The sequence below is a fragment of the Megascapheus bottae genome, chromosome 6 (genome assembly GCF_031878675.1).
Source record: "Megascapheus bottae isolate mThoBot1 chromosome 6, mThoBot2.hap1, whole genome shotgun sequence".
Classification (NCBI taxonomy): Eukaryota; Metazoa; Chordata; class Mammalia; order Rodentia; family Geomyidae; genus Megascapheus; species Megascapheus bottae.
In genome coordinates, this window is record NC_143514.1 from 36,810,610 (window position 1) to 36,823,032 (window position 12,423).

Genomic DNA, 12,423 nt, shown 5'->3' on the forward strand with positions numbered 1-12,423 from the left:
GTACCCAGGAATTCATGTAGAAAATAAGATTTGACTGGTCCTTACAAAATAAAAGACCTCTGTACATGTGACCAAAAAATGAGAACTCTTGTTCTGCAGAAGGGTAGCTGTGAGACAATGTCTAGGTACATTGAAGGGCAGTAACTTGATTTGTTAATGGACACCAGGATCCATAAAATAAAAATCAGATTCCCTACCTTGTTGCCTAAGGTGTTTGCACTGCTTAACTTTTGTACTCCTTTGGTATGTGAATAACAGACTTCTATTTAGATTAGTTCTAACAAGAAGTTTGAGAAGAGGCGACAAATTTGGTCTTGGTGAATTTGATACTTAGATTTACATGTGGAAATATCACAGGGATACCCCTTTGTGCAAGTAGTTTATGCTAATAAAATCATTTAAAATGAGAGGTTAGTTGTAGCAGAAGACGGTGGATTATAGAATACTAATGGCATATTGGGTTAGAGCTGGAAGGTCAAATGGGAATCCCCAAATCCACAGCTCAATTAAAAGGAATTTTATGTTTGCCCTCCACTACTACTTGTTTGTGTTTACATTACCAGCTGCCTGTTTTCCCTTTACTGTCAACTAATTCTTAACCTCTGTCACCTACTTCCTCTATAGCTCTGCTCTTTTTTTTTTGCCACTCCTGGGGTTTGAACTCAGGGCCTGAGCATTATTCTTGGGCTTTCTCAAGGCTAGAGCTCTACCCCTTGCGCCACAGCACCACTTTTGGCTTTTTCTCTGTATATGGTACTGAGGAATCAAACTCGAGTCTTCATGCATTCTAGGCAAGTATTCTTCCACTAGGCCAAATTACTGACCCCATGCTCTGCTCTTTCCCTTAGCTAATCTTCCAAATTTCAAATTCTCAAGAAAGCAAATCTCTCAACAGCTCATTGTTCCTTAATTGGCAAGTTCAGAGGTCTTGGCCTAATGTACAACTTTTCTTGCATACTTGTTCAATCTGATGTGCTTGAGATGTACAGAATTTTAGTATAAAATAAAATATATAAAATGTATATAAATATATAAAATTATATATAAAATCTATAAAATTTGTGTTGTTCTTTCAGCTGAGGTTGGGCATCAGAGACTTTCCTCTACAAGGGTCTGTATGTGAGGTAGGCATACATATACAACAGTTCATCCTTCCTGACCATTTGCTTTGTGTCACTGTGCCAGCTTCTGTTCTAAGCAATTCATATATACATTAACCTTTTTATGCTGCCAACAAATATATGGTCATAATTACTGCTATTGTCCTTATGATGACAGGGATAAAACTGAAGACCAACCAACTCAAATGACGTGTTCAAGGTTATACAGTTAATAGCTAGAGGACCTGGGAGTCTGGTGAGTAGTGTTATTCTAGAGTCCATTTCTACAGACCACAGGACTAAATGTGAGATTTTTATTTAGGACAGGTTATAGTATAGGTCAGATGTAGAAAAGTCATTTTCTAAAAGAAGCCAATGCTGAAGTCTGTGGGCTAAAAGGTCAGCATGGGGAATTGTTAGGGAAATGGTATGATTCAAGCAGATAAAAGATACACATCACAATAAAAAATATATAAAAAAAGATACACATCACTTAGACATGGTGTTGACTTAGAATTTTGATTTTAAAATGGAATTATTGCTCCAATGAAACATATATGCTTCCTGATTTTAAAAAAGGAGCTAATTGAAAAGAAAAGGAAGTTTCTTAGCCTTAGGAAAAAATGACTTGCTAATTGGAGGTATCACATCTGAAGCTTTCATATAATCCTAAAGAAGGAGCTGTTATGATCTTCCTTACATAAACATCTTGCCTAGTCCCAACTTTCTCTGCTTCTGGATAATCCCTCAAGAGGCTCCTTAGACTTTTAGGATGTCTTAAAACCCTCACCTTTTGTTTATATAATGTGATCTACACTTTGAAGGAAAAACTTTGTATCCTTTATTTAATAATATGTGAAATAAAGAACTATTCCGGGATGAGTGCCATCTTCAGTGTTGGCACTCTGGTTTTTTGGAGCCTCTGGGGATCCAAACATGGGAAGCAGATCTGCCACCAAAACCACACAAGCAAGAAAAGCATGGACTCTTTCCCAGCCTTGAGAAAAGCTCAAGTAACCCTTTCTGCTTAGGAAGTGAGGGAGGAGCTTCATATACAAGAACTTTGACAACCAGTGATTATTTACAATCCTCAAAAAGTGTATCAGAGTCTTTGACTTGAGTGGGGTAGCAGTACAGTATACCGCTTCAAACAGTGCCCAACTCTACCCAATATTAATCAACAAATAAAATGTCTGGTATTTTCAGCTGCATTTTCTCATTTTCCTCTAATCCTGCTCATTCAGAACTCAGTATTTTCTGTTCAGCTTTCCTTGTCCTTCTCCCAATTATTTTTTCCAGATCCTATATTCTGTTATGAAAGCTGAGGGAGGCCCTCTCAAATTCTTTCATATTTCTCCTTTCTCTGGAATCTTGAAGCATCTACTCCAGTATTATGAGGAAATAACATGTTTAAGGTTCATTCTGTTTGCCATGTACTTTAGTGTTTGTGAAGGAGGGAAAAGACAAGACACCCTCTCAAATAACAAAATTCAAATAGAAGCCCTGGAGTTATAAAGCCTGGTAACACTAATACATTTTTTAATCACCCAGAAAGTGAAGTTACATTGAGGAGAAGATTATGAATATGAGAGCTTTTACTAAGTGTCACAGGAAACCACAAGAAGTACCATAAGAAGAGCAGGCTATGCCTGCCTATAGATTGTTTAGGCAATGTAAATTCAGCGAAAAATGATAAACAAGGGAAGGAAACTAGACAGAAAAGAGGGGAAACTGTTTCTTCTTATTGCTGGGATAATTAAGCAGGACCATTTTCTTAAGGGTTTTGCTGAGGGTATATATACTTATCCATACAGTAATGAAAGAATTATTTTATGATCATATAAGAAATTAGGAACCCCAAACTGAATTTCTGCTTCTAGTTCTAGAGCTGGATTTGAACAGCATTTAACTGCACTGAGCTTTAATTCTTTTGTGTATGAAATGAAAATGATGTCTACTCAATGACAAATCATTCGTTCAAACACTGCATAGCAATTAAGCTACAATATGGCAGGCTCTATGTAGTTACTCAGAGGCATCATCATGCAAAAATGTTAAATCTGTGTCCTGATAGGACTCAGTGGCACAGAAAACATGTCTCTATTCTTCATTCTGCTTATTAATCCCTCTTCTCTCTGTGTCTCTCTTTTTCTATCTCCCTTTGCCTTCCCCTTCCTCTTTTCCTCTCCTTCCTTCTCTCTCCCTTCTTCCTTGGTTCTCTCTCTCTTCCTCCTCCCTTCTTTTCTTTTCCTCTCTCCCTCTGACCCTCTCTCCATGCAAGTATTTGCTGAATAACTTATGCTTCAGGTTATTCATAAGTGGATAAAATCTACCATTCTATGAGGCCTAATGACAAAACAAAAATGAGTAAGCAGGATTACAGACAGAAGTTTGTTAAAAACTAGCTTTGTGACAATTAAAAAACAATTTGACTTTCTGTGCTCATTTGTAAAGGAGAGAGTTAGATTGCATGATCTCTAAGTCTTCCTTACCTTTGAGTGCACAGTTTTGTTTACTCCCACAGGTATCACCACTCTGGTGGCAGCTGGCATAGTGCCTGAGAAGAACTTACCAGCTCTCAGACTATGCCCTGCAAATTCCAACACACTGAATGAAGATAAATGTTGTCATGTTATAGTCTAGAATGTGACTATATGCCATTTTAAGTCATTCTTTATTTCAATTTTTTTACTAGGTTATACATTGATTGTGATAGAAATCAAAAGTGATACACATACACATTTATATGTCTGAACAAGTTGCTATTTTAAACTTGAGTTTCTAATATAGAATTGCAAACCTACTGAAATATTTATCTTTGCATTGGTCAAATTCTATATTTATTATCAAAATAGTCAGTTGATTAATTTATTTTTAATCTATCTAGAAAATATTGTATTTTTCTCCTCCCTAAGAAGAATGATTTACTTACTCCAGACTGAAGTTTTATGAATCATGTAGAAAGAGACAAGTTTATAAATAAACGAGCTCTAGTATACCATACAGGAATATCTAGCCTGAGACCTACATTGCCAAAAATGACAACATATACCAGGTTTTTAAAAGACCAGTTTTATTTGCATAGCAATGCAGTTCAATTACAGAGAATTAGCAGGGATGAAATACTAAGCTTTGTTAACACATATGCTCTAGAACTAGTTGTCTGCCAGCATTGAATCCAATCTCTGTTGCTTCCTTGTTGCTGACTCTACAAATTACCTATCCATGCTTCCATTTCTTCATGTACCAGGTGGTTATGAAAATAATCTAACAAATTAGTGTTTGTAAAGGTTTAGAATGGTGTTTGACAAAGACAATATACGTTAGAATTTTGGTGGACTATTTAAGAGATACTTGAAAGGACAACCAGGAAATAGAATGTGCTTACAGGAAATAGTAGAGTCACAAAGCCCAAACATGGGCATTTGTGTATATTTTGTTTTCCAAGGCAAAGCATAATTAAAAGTTGAAAGACAGAAGTCAGTTGACAGGGACCCTGAATAAATAGAGAATATTTTATAACAAGCACACAGGTAATTAGAAGTGAAAGGAAGAAAACATAGAAAAGTTGTTTTCGATACTCTTGCTTTAAAAAAAGAAAGCTATTATTTCTCACACAGAAATCCCAAAGGCAACAGAGCAGATGATGACAGTGCATGATGTCCAGAATTAGGCAGTGGATGGGGATAAACTAGTGAGCTAAGGTGGAGGAGTAGCCAGAGCTCTAAGGCTGTAAAATAGCCCTGTGGTATACCTCAACCATTCTGCAAGTAGTCTTGTACATAAACTGTGGCAGGGTTCACACACAGAGGCAGTGTGTCTCTGAACACAGTCACCAGTCAGTCTCAGCCAAACCAACAGCCACAATATCAACACACAGTCCATTTTAGAAGTTTCAAGACTTCTCTGTTCAGGTGTCTGGGGGTGACATCAGTCCTCAGCTCAATTTCCACAGAAAAATAATTCAGTCCAAGTGTCAAATTCACATAGGACTCAAATCAAGACTCAGGACTCCTTCTAGATTTACATGTTCATATAGTCAAGAAGTCAGAAGTATGAAGGGAAGATTTTTCCAAAGGTCACCCTCTCTAGAGTTTCACAACCAGTATACATGAATGGCCTCTTCCACTACTAGTTAACAATGGCCTGTCAAATAGAGCATCCTACACAATGGATTACTTCCTAGAGCTCCTCAGGTACATGCACCAGTCCTGTCTGCTCCATATTTTGTCTCTGCTTATTTCACTATTAACTGTTTACATTGGCACCTACCACTAGTGTTCCTCTCCAAGCAGAGAGGAACACTATTTTTTTCTATGGGATTAGAAAAAATAGACCCATGTCTAGACATGGACAAAAGTTGATGTGTCATTTATTCTTCATAGTTCACCCAAGAATCAAGTTGAAGCTAAATTCATCTGAAATTCCATTTCTTCTCCTCTTTCTCTTTCTTCCTTTCTCTTTCTCCCAAGCCCTTCTCCTTTTTCACTCTTTCATTTCTTTCCCCTGAGGTCAGATCCTTCATTATTAGTTTACATATAACTCTGGTTCAAGGTCTGCCTCTGGGAGTACTCAATCAAAGACAGGCTTTACTTATAACTCATCCTTTCATTCAAAAACCTCACCAACTGTTCATGTGTTTTCTGCTCCATTCAATGAATAGAAGTTAGGTAAAGTGTAACCATGAATATTTTCAAAGTCCTATGTGGGACACATGCAGATTACTTTTTGTTAGAGGTAAGGGAAAAGTTGGCAAATTCTCATGCATGCCAAAAGATTTGGTTAGTCTTTAGCTTCCTGATATGAGCTATTGAAGAAGAGCTAACCATTTACCTAGAATTCCATTTTATTCAACCTTTTATGAACAAGAGTATGAGAAATTGACATATAGACTAATAAGTGTAATATGGTAAGTGTACTTTGAATAATGTATAAAATGCACTAGAAACATGATAAACAAGTACATTTCCAAGAAAGTGGAAGGAAGGGCCTTGTATAATTAATTCTGGAGAGAGATAGGGAGAGGCATTTTTATAAATGGAATAGTACATTCCACCATAATTAGGTGTGATCGTCTGTTGGCAGATCTCTGGACAAGTAAGCTATGTCTGGATGGAACGAATGTTTGCATGAGGATTAGACAAGAAATAAATCCGAAAAAAAAAAAGAAAGAAATCCGAAGATGTAGGTGGAGCCACTCAGTGGTAAACCTTAGGTACTTCAGGGCTTTATCTAGTAGCAGCTGGACACAGAGAGGTCTGTGGGATTTTTCCAATATGCGTCTTAAAAGAATATGGATAATGTGTTAGAGAAAAGTTTGCATCATAAAATGTAATCAAAGGCCAGAATTTGGTTAACTTAAAGGTAACTTCTAATATACAATCATTTAAATAAACTAGAATATATTTTAGAGCAGTTATTGCAGAATTGAAAAAAAGGTAGAGAAATTTCCCACATAACTTCTGCCCTCAAATATCAACAATCAATAATATCTCATCCCCATTTGTTACAGTTGATGAACCTATAAACCCACAAAACCTGTTTTAACATATCAAGACCCAGAGTCTACAGTTCACTCTTGCTGTTATCCAGTTAGGCTTGATTAAATGTATAATGACCTACATCCACCATTGTACTGTCACATAGAGCAGTCTCACTGGCAGAGTTAAAAAACTCCCCAGCCAATTTTTTTCGAACATACCTCATCACATCATGTGGTTCAAACAGATACACTGGTCAAGAATAATGGTGAGCACTTGAGGCATGTCCAGAAGACTAGAAAGGAGTCATATAAAAGAGATAAATGAACAGTTTGAAATTAACAATCTACTGGTTTAAGAGTAGAATATACTGCAGAAATCAGATGTGGCAAAAAGTTCTAATGAGATTTATGGGGAAAGTGGTGGCATGTTCTCAAGGCAAATAAAGGCCCAACACACGAGTAGCTTATAGATACAGGAAGGAAGCATAACCATAGCTCTTCATAGATTACGGGGCACTCTCCTGTTCATTTATTCTTTTTCTGCTATTTGACATTGGTCAGCCATATGACATCCAAATTCCTAAAGCTGTATCTACTACCAAACTTTTGCCAACAAATAATGCGAGCTTGAGTGTGTTTACTTTATTAAGGCAGTGATCTAAACAAAAACCAATTAGTATAACAGTGGCGTGAGAAACCTCCTGTCCAGCTAAAGTAGAAACCTATTCTAACTGTATTATTGTTTAGTATGTAAAGAGGGATTTTTCATACAAAAGTGCAAAACGGGCTCTGAGTATCATAAAATCGACTGAAAAATCTGTCATTTTTTCTCCTCAAGTCAAACCACACTTCCAGAGTCAATGTTTCAGCAAAAGTGCTACTTTTTTCTACTTGTTCTGAAATAGAGTGATGGCTATAAACTAGACATGATACTTTATGAACCTTTAGACACTGCCTTCATAAAACAGAAATCATCCTTCTGTTTAATATACTCAAGAGTTGGAAAGCTAATATACTAAGAGTTGGAAAGAGTTGTCTGTATGGACAAGTATGAAATGTCATGACACTTAGGATAGGATAGACACACTGCCTTGAATGATCTTAGTGTTTTCTTTTGAGAAAGAAAATACCCTCGGAAGCCAATAAAAAATACACTGAACAAAAACATTAGATTCCATTTCTTTCTGTTCCCCACCCCTTGTAACAGTTTCTGGTTAGAATTGCATTTCATTCTGCTTTCTCCCCTAAGAGTAATACCAGAAAATATATGAAATATATTTTAGCTGTCAGAAAATATTTTCTTAGAAATATTCAGTGGCATCCAATAAACCTAGGTTATAATCTAGCAAGTATGTTGAAATACGTGCCATTTTTGTACCTTCACCCATTCATTTTGCAAAGTCTTACTGGCCAGGCACTGTGATCATTGATGGAGAGATGCAATTACAAGCAAAACCAGAGCCCCTGCTCTCATGATGCTTATAGCTCAGATGTAATGGCAAATAGCAAACAAACATTCACTGATAGAATTGCTGGTTTCAAAGAATGAGTTCCTGAAAAGAACAACAGTGGTATTCCCCACATGTAATGGGTGACCAGTCTTAGTCAACAGGATGCTTTCTAGGGAAGTGAATTTTCAAACTGAGACTGTAGAATGATTATGTTAGACATGCCATGAAGGAATGCATGAATGCCTTGCAAAGGCCTTGAAGTGGTAAGAAAGATGATACTGTTCATAATTTTCAAAGGTGGGTAGGGAAACGTGCAAAATTAAGGGAAAAATGTTTTAAGCAAGTAGTTTCCACAAGCATTCAGATCAGAGGGCCTTTCAGGGAAAGAATTTTGGTCTTCACCCTAAGAGCCAGTAGGAAATAATGAAAACTAGTACACTGAGAAATAGCAAAATTAGATTTGCCTACAACAAATCATTTAAAGTGGCTCTTCAGCATTTAACAGAAATGGAGATACCTGCTGTAAAGTTTTCAAGTCATCAGACATGGGAGAGCACTGAATGTGGAAGAACAGGAGGAATCAAGAGTGGGAATCAAAACATGGAGGTAGCAGTGAGATGGCTAGAGGAAGATAATAGCTGAGACATCTTTATTTATTTGATCTTAACCAGTGTAAGTTGGTGTGAGTTGTTTGCTTTCACAGTAGTCTAGGAAATGCCATTTGACAAAAGGGGCCTTAATCGATAATTGTGTCTCCTGAAACCCTCTGTTCACAGATCAGGTACCCCACAAACAACTATGCTTCCCGTTCAACTTCCTTACCCCACCAATGTTCTTCAACCTTGATGTGGAGTGACCATTTGGAAAGGTGAGATTTAGAAGCTGCTTGGATGGACAGAGAGACTTTCCTGTCTCTCTGTTCTGCTACAAAGGCAGAATATCCCTAAGAATTAGAATGCAAATTCAACATACACATCTGATTAAGGAGTACTAAATTCCATTGAAGAGCAGTTACAGTTTATAAAACTCAACTTAAATTACTTCCAACTAAGAGCTTTCTGAGCCTGGCTCCAGTCTGCTCTTCTGGCAAATCAATTTTCTTACAATGAAAGAGCCTTGTCTCAACATCACTGATTTTTTTAAATAATAACATTCTACAGAAGGATTTTAAGGTTAAGCTTTAGAATGTGTCTTCCATATTGCTATCACACTCTTGATTATCTTTTTGATTATGTATTTATATATATAATATATATGCCACTGAATGGACACTTTAGAACGCATAATACTGAATTAACGCATGATAATCTATGTTATTCTTTTTTTGTGTGTGTGGCCCAGTCATGGGACTTAAATTCAAGATCTGGATGCTGTCTCTCAGCTTTTGTGCTCATGGCTAGATCTTCACCAGTTAAGCCACATCTCCACTTCTGGTTCTTATGTGGTGTTTAATTGCAGAAAAGTGTCTCAGGGACATTTGTGCCCCAGCTGGCTTCAAACTATGATCCTCAGAACTCAGTTTCATGAGTAGCTAGGGCTGCTAGCATAAGCCACTATTATCCAGTTTATATTAAGTTCTAAACACTATTTTATACTCTCAAGCACTTCAATATTTCTGTTTGGGTTATAGGGTTAATTAAACGAAAAACTCTTACTGGATATTATTGTACTAGGAGATCTATTTTTTAAGAGAGAATGTGAATGACAGGATTTCATTATTTTTCAAACTGGCACATTCACTTACCTACTTAATCCCTTCATTTTAATAGAAATCAGCTTGCTTCTTTATTTAATTCCTTAGCTATTCCTAGACATAAGAGTTCCTCTATATAAGTTATTATGAGTGTGGACATTCAACAGTTTAATTTCCTTGGTCATTTATCCTAGCAATAAATAAGTGGTAAATGAGAGATGATCACTTTGACTTTTCAGGGGACACTAAATACTTTTCAAGGAGATAAAGCATGCAACTAAGTCAACATTAAAGAGTAAGCTGGACAATTCTGAGAGTTTAAAATGACAAATCCAATACAATTTTTATTCAAATCACCTTTGTTAGTCTACATCCTTCTTTTAAAAACTGAGAGATATAAATACATATATTTGGACATTGTTTTTCAATACACAAGAATTCCGTTAGGGTCAAGACAAAGGGAAATGAAGGAATAACTGCTCAGGTATCCTTTTTATAGATTTATTCTAATAGTATTTTTATTTTTGAGGACAAATTTTGTATATATACTCCATAATAAAAAATAAACCATATTGTGTATAGAAACTTTGTGTGGGGGGAAGTAGATAGAAATATGGCTTGCTAAACTTGAGTTCCACTGATCAAGGAAAAAAATGTGTCTTTAATTCAGAATATTTTGTTCTATTTTTCCTCTGTGTAGTCTTCATGATTTTGTTTAATATACATGCTATTATATATGCATTTCGAAACTCTTTCTTCTTTCAATTAGTAGAAGCAGTTCTCAGATGTTTGCAAATATTTTATAAAGCTATTTTAATATTTATTATGAGTCTATCAAAAAAGTGTACTACAGTTTACTTAACCATAATATGTGATCACATTTAGTACTGCATGTGGTACTGGAGGGTTGAAATGCTGAGAGTTTTCTTATTTATGTGTACCATTGTTTATAAGAAAACTTGAAAGAAAAATGTAATCTACTGTTTTTAATGTTCTGTACAGATGAATTTAGTCAGATTGTGTCCCCAAGGAATTATAGAGATTTCACATTTTATTAGCAATGAAGAAATTTTATGCTTTGTTTCACTTTAATCAGTTCTGCATTTAGCATTTAAATACCACAAAATACTTTTTAATAGAAGAAAATGTATTTCTTGTCCATTTCAATTTTTTCTCCTCATTATTAATTTTTGGCTGCATACACATATGAATAATTCTTATTTTAAGATCAATTGATGCTATTTGTAAAATATAAATTTGCTTCAAACAAGCTATTCATGGACATCTTACCATAGCTTGTTCTCACTATACACAGAAATTTAAAAGTTTATCCCTATTCATGCTTATGGCATCTCTCTCTCTCTCTCTATTCTAACAGATAATGAAAGAACGGAGGTGGACTTTTTAATAGCAATTCCTGCTTCCTGAGTTTGCATGTTGATTCCCATCTAAGGATACTTTTGTGCTTTGATTTGGATTGCATCTTTATTTTTGTTTCATATTTTATTTTACTGTTTTTGTCAGTAATATATACAAAAGCTAGTTTTATTATTATAATCCATGCCCCCGAGTGCTCACTAGCGTCCTTTAAAGAATTTCCAATAATAAGCTGGGTGTGGTGGCTCACACCTGTAATCCTATCTACTCTGCTGGCTGAGATCTGAGGATCAAGGTTCAAAGCCAGCTGGGGCACAAAAGGACCTGAGACTCTTATCTCTAATTAACCTCTAGAAAATGGGAAGTGGTGCTTGGCTCAAGGGTAGGGCCATAGCCTTGAGCTGAAGAGCTCAGGGGCAGAATCCCAGCTCCATGACCCACAAAAAAGAAAAGAAAAGAATTTCGAGTAATTATTTAAGAAATTGGCCAGAGTTCCACAGTTATTATTGCTAGAAAAAGTGAACCAAAACTCTGAAATAGAAAAAAAAAGAAAAAGTGAAGAAAAGAAACACGTGTATTCTCCAACCACACATCTTTATCTGGATGTATCTTATCCCATGTGGGCTACAGATTTCCCAGTATGCACTTCAAGAATCAGTAAAGATGGTCGACAGTGAAAAGCAAACACATCAGGAGCAATCATTTATTTACTAGACTTAATGAAAAATATGCTACATGAAGGCAGGAACTACTGTAATACTTAGACAGATTGTATAATTAATAATATAGAGATGCTGTGTCCTCCTGGGTTAGGATTGCAAATGAAAATTCCTATCAGTTCTGGTTACAGAGCATTTAGTAATCCATTTAATCATTATATGTTTCTTCTCTTAAAGACAAAGGAATGATAAGGCTAAGAGCACTTTTGAAGCATCATTAACAGTCATAGCCTCAGCGACTATTAAGTATTCAAGTAGAACAGTGGAAAACATCAAGACAAAACCTCCAGTTATTACTTCCTTTTTGTTTTATTTTTGAATCATATGAAGAATCACCTATAATTATTTCCCAGGATCTTAGGCAGAATTTTTAAAAGGTAAAATTAATAAATGACCATTATTGTACAACAATTGCTGTGACTTCTATGAAATAAAAAAATCTATTTGTCTGAGTTGGAATAAAAATATTCTGCATATTTTCAAAAACAAGTAGTTTGAGTCATCTCTTTCTCTTACAAGCTTTGAAGTTCAATCTTCTTTACTCTTCCTCTTCCATTCTCCTCTGCTTCCATCCCTCCTTTCCATTCACATAATTCAGTAC

The 12,423-nt window shown here is 35.8% G+C and overlaps 1 protein-coding gene across 3 annotated transcripts in view; it reads left to right on the plus strand.

Annotated features, from left to right (window-relative positions):
* Ptger3 (prostaglandin E receptor 3) overlaps positions 1–11,563 on the plus strand; it is a 70,170-nt gene extending 58,607 nt beyond the window's left edge. The window contains exons 3-4 of one of the 3 annotated variants that reach the window (XM_090334612.1): positions 8,810–8,901; positions 11,105–11,563. In XM_090334612.1, coding sequence (XP_090190738.1) covers positions 8,810–8,901; positions 11,105–11,108 — 96 coding nt within the window. In that variant the 3' untranslated portion in view covers positions 11,109–11,563. Of the gene's footprint in view, positions 1–8,809; positions 8,906–11,104 lie in introns of those variants that run through there. The other 2 variants (XM_090334615.1, XM_090334613.1) reach the window with 2 other exon arrangements.
* The last annotated feature ends 860 nt before the right edge of the window (positions 11,564–12,423 follow it).